The sequence below is a fragment of the Salvelinus fontinalis genome, chromosome 4 (genome assembly GCF_029448725.1).
Source record: "Salvelinus fontinalis isolate EN_2023a chromosome 4, ASM2944872v1, whole genome shotgun sequence".
NCBI lineage: Eukaryota > Metazoa > Chordata > Actinopteri > Salmoniformes > Salmonidae > Salvelinus > Salvelinus fontinalis.
The window spans coordinates 31,517,580-31,532,766 of record NC_074668.1 but is presented as its reverse complement, the minus strand read 5'-3'; the positions used below and the strand labels follow the sequence as shown (position 1 = coordinate 31,532,766).

The 15,187-nt window shown below is 42.3% G+C and overlaps 2 protein-coding genes across 3 annotated transcripts in view; one reads left to right on the top strand and one right to left on the bottom strand.

The window, feature by feature from the left end:
• LOC129853525 (dedicator of cytokinesis protein 5-like) overlaps positions 1-4,078 on the top strand; it is a 45,650-nt gene extending 41,572 nt beyond the window's left edge. For both annotated transcript variants that reach the window (XM_055919657.1, XM_055919656.1), the window contains exon 51: positions 10-4,078. In XM_055919657.1, coding sequence (XP_055775632.1) covers positions 10-114 — 105 coding nt within the window. In that variant the 3' untranslated portion in view covers positions 115-4,078. The remainder of the gene's footprint in view (positions 1-9) is intronic.
• A 2,531-nt stretch (positions 4,079-6,609) lies between these two features.
• Positions 6,610-7,587, bottom strand: LOC129852849 (uncharacterized). Its single transcript, XM_055918484.1, has one exon. The coding sequence runs from the start codon at positions 7,585-7,587 to the stop codon at positions 6,610-6,612; it is 978 nt and encodes a 325-aa protein (XP_055774459.1).
• Positions 7,588-15,187: the final 7,600 nt, after the last annotated feature.

Below are 15,187 nucleotides of genomic sequence, written 5' to 3'. Positions count from 1 at the left end.
TCTCCATAGGTCCTTCCTCCTCTGCCTCAGAAAATTGAAAGCAAGCCCCCTCCACCTCCTCCTAAGACCAGGAAGTCTATGTTCCCCGGCTCCTACGAGCACAGTCCTCAGTGAGGATCCTCCACCTGCTGCCTGGGATGGCTTGGTTTATTTTGTGGTACTGTAGCACTTTATTATTACAGAACTAGTACAGGACCAGTACTAATACCTGTTATGTACTTCAGAATTACATGTCAACAATTTATATTGCTGATACTATCGACAAGTAAGAACCAACCAACTGGTTCTTGTGGTATATGTGCCCTGTGAATATCTAAGAAACAAGCATACAGTTGAAGTCAGAAGTTTACATACACTTAGGTTGGAGTCATTAAAATTCGTTTTTAAACCACTCCACAAATTTCTTGTTAACAAACTATAGTTTTGGCAAGTCGGTTAGGACATCTACTTTGTGCATGACAAGTAATTTTTGCAATAGTTGTTTACAGACAGATTATTTCACTTATAATTCACTATCACAATTCCAATGGGTCAGAAGTTTACATACACTACGTTGACTGTGCCTTTAAACAGCTTGGAAAATTCCAGAACATTATGTCATAGCTTGAGAAGCTTCTGATAGGCTAATTGACATAATTTAAATCAATTGGAGGTGTACCTGTGAATGTATTTCAAGGCCTACCTTCAAACTCAGTGTCTCTGCTTGACATCATGGGAAAATCAAAAGAAATCAGCCAAGACCCCAGAAAAATAATTATAGACCTCCACAAGTCTGGTTCATCTTTGGGAACATTTTCCAAACGCCTGAAGGTACCACGTTCATCTGTACAAACAATGGTACGCAAGTATAAACACCATGGGACCACGCAGCCGTCATATCGCTCAGGAAGGAGACACGTTCTGTCTCCTAGAGATGAACGTCCTTTGGTGCGAAAAGTGCAAATCAGTCCCAGAACAACAGAAAAGGACATTGTGAAGATGCTGGAGGAAACAGGTACAAAAGTATCTATATTCACAGTAAAACTAGTCTTATATCGACATAACCTGAAAGGCCACTCAGCAAGGAAGAAGCCACTGCTACAAAACCACCATAAAAAAGCCAGACTACGGTTTGCAACTGCACATGGGGACAAAGATCGTACTTTTTGGAGAAATGTCCTCTGGTCTGATGAAACAAAAATAGAACTGTTTGGCCATAATGACCATCATTATGTTTACAGGAAAAAGGGGGAGGCTTGCAAGCCAAAGAACACCATCCCAACCGTCAAGCACGGGGGTGGCATCATCATGTTGTGGGGGTACTTTGCTGCAGGAGAGACTAATGCACTTCACAAAATAGATGGCATCATGTGGTAGGAAAATTATGTGGATATATTGAAATAACATCTCAAGTCAGGAAGTTAAAGCTTGGTTGCAAATGGTTCTTCCAAATGGACAATGACCACAAGCATACTTCCAAAGTTGTTGCAAAATGGCTTAAGGACAACGTATTGGAGTGGCCATCACAAAGCCCTGACTTCAATCCCATAGAAAATTTGTGGGGAGAACTGAAAAAGCTTGTGCGAGCAAGGAGGCCTACTAACCTGACTCAGTTACATCAGCTCTGTCAGGAGGAATGGACCAAAATTCACCCAACTTATTGTGGGAAGCTTGTGGAAGGCTACCCGAAACGTTTGACCCAAGTTAAACAATTTAAAGGAAATGCTACCAAATACTAATTGAGTGTATGTAAACTTCTGACCCACTGGGAATATGGATAAAAGCTGAAATAAATCATTCTCTCTACTATTATTCTGACATTTCACATTCTTAAAATAAAGTGGTGATCCTAACTGACCTAAGACAGGGAATTTTTACTAGGATCAAATGTCAGGAATTGTGAAAAACTGAGTTTAAATGTATTTGGCCAAGGTGTATGTAAACTTCCGACTTCAACTGTATTTCTGAAAAAGTAGTAATAACGGTGACCTTAACACATTTCCCAAGGGACTTTGAAATGTTGTTGTATATATTTTATATCACTGCTAGGTAAGGGAATGACCAAAGCTTCAATTTTGTCTTTTGTCATTATGTGTTAGAATCACACTGAACTGTTCATAATTTCCGGTGCATTCTTCACAAAAAAGCACAGGCAATGACTGCATTTTAATGTTTTATTATGTGATATAGCTAGGTGAAAACCTTTTCGTTAAAATCACTATTTCTGATCAAGGGCAGGGAATGTGTGGTATGTGGTTCACAACTGGTTTCAGCATGCACAGGCTTTGATTCTGTTGTTGTTGATTATATAGATATATATTAATATCTATGGTTGCGTCAGCACTGACCTAAAATGACAGTAAATGCCGCCCCTTGACGTTTTGGTTCTAATTACCCCGTCATGGTCACAGTACATAGTACAAGCATAGTAGTCCTTTTTGAAGGAACTGAGATTTTAATCAAAATGGCATTTTCCCCAAATCATAGAATCAGTAGTATTTGTCTAAGATAAAGTCAAATTGAATAACCTTGACTGACTCATAATACTGTGTAGCTATGCATTAAATATCAAATGTAATTTGTCCCATGCTTTGTTAACAACAGGGAAATGCTTACTTACGGAGCCTTCCCAAAAATGCAGAGAGAAAAAAAGAGAAATAATAGAAAAATAATAACACAACAAATAAATAGACAATGAGTAACGATAATTTGACCATATACACAGGGTACCATTACCGAGTTGATGTGCAGGTGCATGAGGTAGTAGAGGTAGATACAGTATGTACATATAGTTAGGGATCTTACATAATTCTGTGATGTAAGCACACTAAGATATGCAAGTACCTCAATGATATCACATTCTTTAGAGACATGCACTGGATTGAATTAATGTAAATTTGATTTTATTGTATATCATTTTATTTTTAAGAACAAACTACTTTGTATCCTGACCTCTTGCTTCCTATACAAATCAGCTTAATCTATTTCCTTGAAGCAAGTTCTCATTTATGGTAGAGAGAGAGAGAATGTTTTTTGTACAGTTTTTTCAACAGAACATTGTACAAATGGCAGCAACATGCTGAATGTGAGTACAAATTACATTTGAAAATAAAAATAGTCAATACTAACTAAAACACAATAAAAAACAGATGTAGGCAATGAAAAATGTACAAATAATGTTCATCATCAACTGTTAAGCAGGCGAACAATGGCTGGGATGGTGCTGCAACGGAAACACTCAGTCCTGCAGTGGATCAGTTAAGTTGTGGAGTGGGTCAGGTGTACACTAACAGATGATCGTTTAGAGCATATGGGGGTAGGGATCCGATTGCCAAGGATCTTGAGACTCCCTGCGTCTGTAGAGGGATGGTAGGTCCAGATTGGTGCATGTATCGGAGTAGGAGGTGTAGTCTGCCCATGATGATCTGTACTGCTCTTCTCTGGACCCTCTCAATGGTGTCTCTTGGTTAGCCCCGAATGCCACACTGGAGCAGCATATTCCACCGCTGGTCGGATGTAGGTGGTGAAAACCGCTACCAGGTCCAAACTCAATCATCTGTTCAGAGTTGATGTGTTTTTTCTTTCCAAGTCCTGGTGCATTTACTAGTTTCATTTGAGGCTTTTATTGTTTCATTGTTTAATTGAATTATTTCAGTGATAAAGGTTTAAATTGAATTGTTATGCACTCATCAACCAATTTGAGTTAGACAGATAGAAACCTGGTCATTTACATAGTGTCTACTTTCAACAGTGAACATTTATACTTTATACATTCTTTATACATATCAATATATACATTCTAAACTTTTTTTAAATTCAGTCTTATTTTTTTATGCAATGCTCCCTTTTGTCTGCTGAATTGCTCATCCATGCATGTGATGTATTTCAGAAATTACAGGTTTGATTTATATAGTGCAAGAATGAATCTTTTATTTTCGAGGGAACTAACCTTTTTGTATGAGTTTTTCTAACAATGATCAGAACAGATATTTGTAAAGAGATTTATAGCTATGTACTAGCATGAAGATGTAATATACATTTTTGACCAATGAAACTTGTAAAGCCGACCAAACAGAAATAAATAATTTCATAAATGTTATTTGTTTGGTGACTTGTGTTTGTTATAATATGTATGCTGATGAGGTAAAATGTTCAGTTGAAATGAAGGAAGTATTGTTACAGAAGGCTAAACTCAGCCTCGAACCTGTCAGCAGAAGTTCTTAGAATCATTATCCTATACTCATCTATTGCCTTTATCATCCCTTATATCTCTTATCAAGGACATAATAGGCACTAGGCGGGACATCATTATAGCTTCTTTGATCAATAATTGTGATAAATGCGATGATAATGTAGGGCCTCAGCGTCTGCTGAGATGGTTTGACAATGAGATCGTTTTCATTCTGTCACACAAAGCCTAATTTTCTTTCCAGTAAATAGTGAGAGAATTTATGTCTGTCAGTAATTTCATTGTGATACCATCGGTTATGCATGTTATACATATGATTCTGTTTCAGTTATATTCATGCTTTATTTGTATGTTCTATATTGAGAAGAACATTTATTTTTTTAGTAGCATTAGCGTATATGTTGAAGTGGACTTAAGTAAAACACAATAATGTTCCCCATATGTGAAAGCAGTTTGTTTCTGTACAGTAGTGTGGGCTGGGCTGGGGAGAGAGGTTTATTGCGTAGTTTATTGCAGTAGGGCCTGTGTGATATTTAGCTACATGTTAATCTGGTCTGCTAATGGCCTGTTCCTTCCTGTCAGATACTGGGGGACAGGATATCACTCTCCCTGCAGTCCCTTCGTCACATGGCCACAGACTACTGTAGGGATGCTTCCAGGCTGGCCTGTGATGTGTGCTCATCCATGGACGAGTTTTCCTGGGCCGGGTTTTTACCGTCAACATTTACCCATATCTTCTTGGACATAAACAACATTCCTGACCACATGCCATTGACAGACATAAGTAGACTTGAGTGCAGCTGACTGATAATAAATGCCCCTGTGTATCTCCGTATTAGACTTCACTAGATGGTGCTAGAGGGAATGTAGCGGTGGGGTATTTATTGTCAGTGTTGCCGAAATAGGACGGATGGTTTTCACATATTTTAAGAGGTGTAAAGTAACTAATTACAACTACTTTTGTTTTCAAAGTATGTAATTTAACTTCTACTTGAGTAGGATATTTCAGTACTCTTCCACCCCTGAGTGAGTGAGGGAAAGAGTGTGTGAGTGAGTCAGTGAATGTCGGCCGGTCCTATGGACATGTAACAAGTATCAGAGGGGTGAATGAGGGATTGAATAGGTGAAGGATTAGACATGTTTATTTATGGAGTATATTGAAGTCTGGCAACTTCATTGTTTATGTACTTTATTTTGTATTGGTGTTGTATTTATCAATACATTTTAATTGCTTTGAATGTTTAATTTATTTTCAAATGTTAATAGTATATTCTTTTTACAAATCCTTCATTTTTTTTACCTTGTAGCAACTCATAAATTCCTTCTGTACATGAATTTCCTCTCTTCCTTTTCAATTTAATGCATGGCAAAGATCATGTGTAACAACTTTCAAGTAACCTTAGCGAAAGTAGCTAATTATTAAGGTTTTTATATAAAGTAGTAACTCAATTACTTTCACTCTGAGTACTTTTTAAATGGGCTACTTTTTACCTTTACTTGAGTAGTTTTTTTTACACCATTAATTTTATATCTACTTGAGTAAAATGTATTTACAGTAACAGTACTTCTATTGGATTAGGATATTTCAGTATGCTTTCCACCCCTGCATATTTTCCTTAATATTCTAGATGGTTTGTGAGCAGAGATTATACAGAATGTGTATGCAACCACTATACATCACATCGTACAGATTTTCAGCAAATATTAACCACCCTTTCCAAATGCAGTTTGATTGGTAGAGTGTCTTGTTTGGTTGTTATCTAGTAATGACCTTGGTATAGATGTCAAAGGAATATACAGAACCATAAGAATCCCATTCGCTATGCTCTCAGCTGAAAAAGATAGAAACTGACACTGGATATTAGCTATTGAGATGAGAGAAACAAAGGCGAAATAGAGGCATTTATTGTAGGCTATGGCAAAGCCCTGTAATGAGTAGCCATGATATTAATATGGACTGTACATCATTTTAATCAATATCTATAATGGCAAAATACATAGGTTATTCATTAATTAATAACTACAACACATTGAAAAATATTCTTAATTATATTGAGAAGAACATTAAACAACAGAGACAGGGCTGTTAGCTAAAATACTTCTTATTCACAAGTTATTTTATATATCTAATATAGGTTTATGCCTGGAAAAACAAGTAACACGTTGAACCTAATGATGAAGTTAAGTGGTCAGACAAGCAGATGACTCTAAATCCATACTATCCAAACATAATCATGCAAATGATTAATTGGATTTATATAGCGTTTTTCTTCTAACAGAGATACTCAAAATGCTTTACATAGCAGGGGGAAACTCACCTCATCACCACCAATGTGGGTCACCCACCTGGGTGATGCACGGGGACCATTTTTGTGCCAGAATGCTCACCGCAACATGTTAAATGAATGTACCCAAAGCCATTGTGGCTACCCTGGTCTGACTCAGTGTTTGACTGTGTGAGCAGAGCTGGGTTTGCGTTTGGTCTCTGGTACCTTTAGGCAGGACAGACAGGGAAACTCATCCAGGCCAACATTGTAAGAGTGGAGGAGAACCTTCCAGAATGTCTTCTTACCGTAGATAAGAACCAAGGCACTGAAAGTGGTATAGATGGAGGTGAAGAGAAAAGAGAGCAGAATAGCATTCTCTTTCTTCACCGTCACCTGATAGTACGCATATAGATCAACCACCATGAAACAGAGGAAAACAACCACCAGGGCGAGGGTCATGCGTATCACCCGCATCTCAGAGCCCAGCTTGGGTGCGTGGGAACCATTGCTACTGGCCTTCATGTGCTGGAGATGGATGCCCAGGTGAACAGAGATGGATATGCAACACTTTACCATCAGAACTCCCGGTAGGATGTTAGAGAGGACTAGATAAACAGTGTTATAGATCATGCCAGGGGTGTCATTAGGCATGATGGAACCGCAGTCCTTGTTTTCCGATGTATTGTTCTCAGGGACGAGTACAGTCAGCATGGGCAGACACGTGCTGAGACCACACATAGGGATGACCAGGACCACAGTGGTGACGTGCTTCAGGATGGCCTCCTGGATCTTGGTGTAGCAGTGGATGGGCTCGATCACCAGCTTGGTGCTGTAGTAGAAGGTCAGGAAGGAGGTGGTCCACATGATGGTGAACTTGAGGCTGAACACTGTCAATATCATTATGGAGTAGAACAGCTCTTCCAGTCGGCAGTCTTTGTCTATTTCGGTCATGGTCATCCAGAGATAGCAGAGGAGCTGGTGAGCTCCATTGGCCAGGGACAGGGCTGTGATGATGGTCTCACAGGGGGTCCAGTGTTTGTTCTGCTTATAGCTCTTCAGGCTCATCAGGAAGATGAACAGGTTGAAGAACATGGTGAGGACGGCCACCAGGCCAGTTATGACCCAGATAGCCACCTTATTAGCTCCTTGCATGGTGCTGTTGGTTCTTTAAACAACGTCCACCAGCTAATTTTAGGTGTTTTAAGGTGCGTTCGAGATTGAGGGGGAGGTAGTGCTCGAATGTTTCAATACCATATTTTGCAAGCTTTTTTAATATGGCGTTTACTTTCAAATTCTTCACTTAACACAGACAGTCAAGGGTTTTCTTCATTTGAATCAGACCAACACATAGCCAGGAGGTTTCTGTTCTCTGTAGAAGAAATGTACAAATAGAAAATTAACTGGAAAACATTTAAAAGTCCACAAGGGTAAGGTAAACAATTACACCATGATGAGTGTGGTTATTTTGGATGCAGCTTTACCTCAGAAAAAGATCCCTTTGCGTTGGTTATCTTGGTTATTTTAGTACAACTTGAATAGGTTGTCTGATTCAAAATCTTAGCATTGAAGACGAAAATATATATATTTTTAAAGGTTGGCTTTTAGAAGTTGCCTGAAGATGTTGACTGAGAACGGCATCGCAAGTTGAGGCACAGACCCTTTGATTTCAGAGTAGCCTGATTGGAATTTATAGAGAAGCATCAAACTCTATTCACAATAGTATTTGCATGGTGGGGATGGCAAAAGGCAGTGGTGGCAGGGTATTTCCATGGGCCTGGGGTGAAGATGTGTGTATATCCGGTGGAATTACTGTACGAGAAGTACTGCAGCATGACAGGTTTGCCAAACCACAGATACTGAACAAAACCTCTCAGGCAGGAGGTCCAATGTCCATGCAAATGTACTTCCTGGAGCTATGGCCACAGATTTACACATCGTCCCACAAGGTCAATTTACGTATCATAAAGGGGGCAACCTGCCTTTTGTTCACCTTCAAATTCTGTGTTAATTCATCACTTTATAGCAGGGCTGTTCAATTCTGGTCCTGGAGGGCTGAAATGCTTCAGAACCTGGTAGTTAATTCCGCTCACCTGGTGTCCCTTGTTTGAATCAGTCCCTGATTAGAAGGAGAGTATGAAAGCCAAGTGTTTTGGCCCTCCAGGATCGACATTGAACAGCTCTGCTTTACAGGGTAAACCTTGGAAAGCAATAAAGCCTTCTCCTTGGCAAGAGCACAATGAAAACATGCTTATTTATTTGTGGCAGGCTTGAGTCTATACTGAATAAAAATATAAACGCAACATGCAACAATTTCAACGATTTTACTGAGTTACTGTTTATATAAGAAATCCGTCAATTGAAATAAATTAATTATGCCCTAATCTATGGATTTCACATGACTGGGCAGGGGCGCAGCCATGGGTGGGCACGGGCCCACCCACTGGGGAGCCAGGCCCAGCAAATCAGGAGTTTTTTTTTTTGTCCCCAGCACAATGTGCACCTGTGTAATGATCATGCTGTTTAATCAGCTTCTTGATATGCCACACTTGTCAGGTGGATGGGTTATCTTGGCAAAGAAGAAATGCCGACTAACAGGGATGTCAACAAATGTGTGCACAAAATTTGAGAGAAATAAGCTTTTTGTGCGTATGAAAAATTCCTTGGATTTTTTATTTCAGCTTATGAAACACTACATGTTGCGTTTATATTTTTGTTCAATATAGAAAGAGGAGTCTAAGTCACAGGTGTCAAACTCATTCCACAGTGCCAAATGTCTGCAGGTTTTTGCTCTTTCCTTGTCCTTGATTGATGAATTAAGGTCACTAATTAAGGTCACTAATTAAGGTCTCAATTGGTTGTCTCCGGCGTAATTGAAAGGAAAAAACAAAAACCTGCAGACACTAGGCCCTCCACGGAATGAGTTTGACACCCCTGCTATACTAATGCTGCGTTCAAAACTACTGGGAGCTCAGAACTTGGAAATCTTCGACATCCGACTTCAGTACGTTCAAACCAACTTGATTTTTCAGAGTTTCCAGTTGTTTTGAACGGGGCAGTAGATCCAATATTATGCTCTATGGCAGGGATGTCAAACTCCTTCCATGGTGGGCCTAGTGTCTGCTGGTTTATGGGTTTTCCTTTCAATTAAGACCTAGACAATCAGGTGATTGGAGTTCCTTACTAATTTGTCAACTTAATTAATCAATCAAATACAAGGAAGGAATGAAAATCCGCAGACATGCGGCCCTCGAGTTTGACACCCGGTCTATAGTATGATAATGCACAAACCAAAAAGAGAAAGCAAAAACTCAGAGATCCTTGCAGCCAAATCAATCATTGTAGACATTCCACACTACTTCTACATAGATAGAAAAATTCCTTTGATCATAGACTTTCTGCAAGATTTTCTCCTCTACTTCTGAAGCCAGTCTGTTTCATACTCTTGTTTTCTACCAAAACCAATATCATATTCACATATCTGACTGGCACACGATGTTATTCCATCTCATCATTAAAAAAAAGATTTCCAACGAAAGTCTGTCATTCAAATCTGCAGCATCACTAGTCAAAATGAGTTCCCTCGTGAATTTGGCTTGGCGTGTTGGGGGTGGGGTCATTTGCTTTTTTCAGTTGGTGACACAGATTAATCACATGTTTGATAAACAAGTTCTTAGTAAAAAAAAAGAAAAGAAAGTGCTTTATTGTGAAATTATAGAAACGATGACAAACATTTTAGTTACTTGTCTCCTGGGCAAATTAAAACATACATAGATTTTTTTTTAAACATACATCTGACACTCACTGCATACATACACTTTAAATATAACCTTTTTTCTCATTTGCAAAATCCTGAATTTAGCTACACGTGACTAAAATATTATCCATTGCACTATTGCACCAATAGTCCCCAGGCTAAGCTTCAGGTGGATGTGGCTGGGAACAGAGTAAGTGAGCAGAGCGTTCCCAATTCGACTGGAGCATGATTCCCAAAGGCTAGAGCGTTGGGCTTTGCTTCGGCTCCAATTTCACTCTCACTTCACGAGCTCAGGCCAGTAGCACTCACTTCACAAGCTCAGGGTATGCCCGGCCCAGCATGCATTTGCAGCCTACTTGTGTGCTGCTGACTATAGCTACTATCATAGAGTTCACTAAATATTTTTAAAAAGTAACTGATGAAACACACAGGCGCTTAATAAAGGTGACTTACCAAGATGAGGACCAAGAACAAGAGAGGGAGTGCGGTGATATAGTGTCCACAACTAAATAATCATTGTGGAATCTGAAAAGACACGTATTCTGAAAGTATGATTGTGTACTTACTACATGCACATGCTAAAAGAAAGGAACGAGGTGGGTAGATAACTGTGTCATTGTAGCAAAGTATTTCTAAACAAAAAATCTGATCTCTTAAACCTTAAGTGTATTTTTGTTCTATTATCTATACAACAGGCCATAATTGATTTTGGCCCAATAGGCCTGGCATATTCCCACATTCAAGCAGCTTTCCGTTTTGATTGGGTTATTTTGCCTAAAAACCTTTAGGCCTACCTATTGCTCAGCAAGAGTGGCCTAAGGCGTGTTTAGCATCCCCAGTAGCTCTGCAAGTGTGGGGAGGGTATTCTCCGCTGCTGGCTGGCTCTCTAGGCACCATGTGTCACGTTCCTGACCTATTTATGTTAGTTGTTATGTGTGTTAGTTGGTCAGGACGTGAGGTTGGGTGGGCATTCTATGTTTTCTGTTTCTGTGTTGGTTTTGGGTTGCCTGGTATGGCTCTTAATTAGAGGCAGGTGTTTGGCGTTCCTCTATTTAAGAGTCATATTTAGGTAGGCGTTGTCACAGTGTTCGTGGTGGGTGATTGTCTCCTGTGTCTGTGTTATGTCTTACACCATACGGGATTGTTTTGGTTGTTCGTTTCGTTTCGTTTCGATGTAGTATGTTTCCTGTCCGTAAGTGTTACGTGTTAGTTATGTAAGTTTATGTTCAGGTTTCGTCTACGTCGTTTTCTTGTTTTTGTATTTTTGAAAGTGTTTTGTTTTGCCATCAGCGTTATAAATAAAAAGATGGCTTATTTCCCTCAAGCTGCATTTTGGTCTGAAGATCCTTCTCTCCTCACCTCGTCCGAGGATGAGGAGAGAGACAGCCGTTACAGAATCACCCACCCCACCAGAGCCAAGCAGCGGAGTCAACGGAGTAAGGGACAGGAAAAGAAGGAGCAATGGACATGGGACGATGTATTGGACGGAAAGGGTTGCTACACTTGGGAGGAGATCCTGGCTGGTAGGGATCGCCTCCCATGGGAACAGCTGGAGGCACTGAGGAGAGCAGAGGCTACCGGAGAGAGGAACCGGAGCTATGAGGGAACGCGTCTGGCACGGAAGCCCAAAAAGCCCGTAAGTAATTCCCAAAGATTTCTTGGGGGGGGGCTAGGAGGTAGTGGGCCAAGGGCAGGTAGGAGACCTGCGCCCACTTCCCAGGCTTACCGTGGAGAGCGGGAGTACGGGCAGGCGCCATGTTACGCAGTAGAGCGCACGGTGTCTCCTGTACGAGTGCATAGCCCAGTGCGGGTTATTCCACCTCCCCGCACTGGTAGGGCTAGATTGGGCATTGAGCCAGGTGTCATGAGGCCGGCTCAACGCGTCTGGTCTCCAGTGCGTCTCCTCGGGCCGGCATACATGGCACCTGCCTTACGCATGGTTTCCCCGGTTCGCCTACATAGCCCGGTGCGGGTTATTCCACCTCCCCCCACTGGTCGGGCGACCGGGAGCATTCAACCAGGTAAGGTTGGGCAGGCTCAATGCTCAAGAGAGCCAGTACGCCTGCACGGTCCGGTATTTCCGGCGCCACCTCCCCGCCCCAGCCTAGTACCTACAGTGCCTACACTACGCACTAGGCTATCAGTGCGTCTCCTGAGCCCAGTTCCTCCTCCACGCACTCTCCCTGTAGTGCGTGTATCTAGCCCGGTGCCTCCAGTTCCGGCACCACGCACTAAGCCACCTGTGCGTCTCCAGAGCCCTGAACACACTGTATCTTCTCCCCCTACTAATCCTGATGTGCTTGTCCTCAGCCCGGTGTCACCAGTGCCGGTACCTCGCATCAGGGATAGAGTAGGCTTTGAGAGTACAGTGTGTCCTGTCCCTGCTCCCCGCACTAGTAGGAAGGTGCTTATCCTTAGCCCGGTGCCTCCAGTTCCGGCACCACGCACCAGGTCTACAGTGCGCCGTATCCGGCCAGAGCCATCCGTCTCCCCAGCGCCATCTGAGCCATCCGTCTCCCCAGCGCCGTCTGAGCCATCCGTCTCCCCAGCGCAGTCTGAGCCATCCGTCTCCCCAGCGCCGTCTGAGCCATCCGTCTCCCCAGCGCCGTCTGAGCCATCCGTCTGCCATGAGCCTGCAAAGCCGCCCGTCTGCCATGAGCCTGCAAAGCCGCCCGTCTGCCATGAGCCTACAGAGCCGTCCGCCAGACAAGAGCCGCCAGAGCCGTCCGCCAGACAGGAGCCGCTAGAGCCGCCAGCCAGACAGGATCTGCCAGAGCCGCCAACCAGACAGGATCTGCCAGAGCCGCCAACCAGACAGGATCTGCCAGAGCCGCCAACCAGACAGGATCTGCCAGAGCCGCCAACCAGACAGGATCTGCCAGAGCCGCCAACCAGACAGGATCTGCCAGAGCCGCCAGCGAGCCATGAGCGTCGAGAGCCGTCAGCCTGCCATGAGCGTCGAGAGCCGTCAGCCTGCCATGAGCGTCGAGAGCCGTCAGCCTGCCATGAGCGTCGAGAGCCGTCAGCCTGCCATGAGCGTCGAGAGCCGTCAGCCAGCCATGAGCGTCGAGAGCCGTCAGCCAGCCATGAGCGTCGAGATTTGTCAGTCAGCCATGAGCTGCCCTTCAGCCTGAAACGGCTAGATACCCAGAACTGCCCATCAGTCCAGAGCTGTCTCTCTGTCCGGAGCTGCCTTTCAGTCCGGAGTTGCCCCTCTATCATTATCTCCCTCTCTATCTTGATCTACCTCTATATTCTTATCTATCCCTCTGTCTTGATCTATCTCTCTGTCCCGGTGCTGTCCCTATCAGTGATGATACTAAGAAGATTTTGTGGGGGTAAAAGGAGGGTGGACATTCTTAGAGGGAGATGGAAGCTAGGATGGATTATGGTGGGGTGGGGACCTCGCCCGGAGCCTGAGCCACCACCGTGGTTAGATGCCCACCCAGACCCTCCCCTAGACTTTGTGCTGGTGCGCCCGGAGTTCGCACCTTATGGGGGGGGTAATGTCACGTTCCTGACCTATTTATGTTAGTTGTTATGTGTGTTAGTTGGTCAGGACGTGAGGTTGGGTGGGCATTCTATGTTTTCTGTTTCTGTGTTGGTTTTGGGTTGCCTGGTATGGCTCTTAATTACAGGCAGGTGTTTGGCGTTCCTCTAATTAAGAGTCATATTTAGGTAGGCGTTGTCACAGTGTTCGTGGTGGGTGATTGTCTCCTGTGTCTGTGTTATGTCTTACACCATACGGGATTGTTTCGGTTGTTCGTTTCGTTTCGATGTAGTATGTTTCCTGTCCGTAAGTGTTACGTGTTAGTTATGTAAGTTTATGTTCAGGTTTCGTCTACGTCGTTTTCTTGTTTTTGTATTTTTGAAAGTGTTTTGTTTTGCCATCAGCGTTATAAATAAAAAGATGGCTTATTTCCCTCAAGCTGCATTTTGGTCTGAAGATCCTTCTCTCCTCACCTCGTCCGAGGATGAGGAGAGAGACAGCCGTTACACCATGCATGAGCCTGAAGCCAAATACTGGCCAAACTTGTATTTAAAAAAATTGAAAGGCACTAATAGGTCATTTTTTGGTGTATTTTGTATTTAATTCTAAGTAAGTCACCGCCTATATGTGCAATTAATAGACTACAATGATTTAATACAACAAAAGGTTGCTCTTTATGTCCCTATTGTGTCGCACTCGCAAATGCTTCACTATGTATTTTTTGTAGACTATAGCCTTGAAATAATTGAAATTATTTTGCCTAAATAATTCATTTTTGTTCCTTCTTAGGCTCCCTGTCTGGATTTCCAACCGCTCAACTCCCCTCACATGCTCTGGCTGGGAACGAGAGTATACATAAAACATATCCTTTAATAGAGTACCACAGTATGAATCTTAATACCCATAAAAACTAGCGGTCAAACAGGGAAATGGTTCCAATCGTTTTTCCTCCATTGTTCCCATAGGGGATTTTAGAAACACTTCAAATAAGGGCTGTGTTTCGTGTAGGCTTACCCTGGAGTGATGTTTTGATAACCGTGTAAATGTCTCTTGGACAAGGTGACTTTTATCAATATATTTGCCTGTATGTGGCTATCATAAAGAACTACAAATACCATGATGATCTGGACAAAACGGCCGAATCGAGGCAAAGGTAAGAATCTCTCGTTTAACTATCTACATGTTAGCTAAATGTAGAATTGAAAAAATAACTTTAAACTGACAATTCTGTGAACTGTCTTGTGCAAGTTTTAAAATTGACACATTACCTGTTAGCAAAGGTGTCAGGAGCTTGCACTGATTTGTAGTCTTGCATGATGTCTACTTTGATGCAAATTAGCATTTTCAAACAGAGAAAATAGAGCCAAATATTTTGATAAAAGTCCCCTTGTCCGAGAGAGATTTAAATGCTTATCAAAACGTCGCGCCAGGGTAAGCCTACACAAAACACAGACCTTATTTTAAGTGTTTCTATAATCCCCTATGGGAAAATTTGAGGAAAACAATTG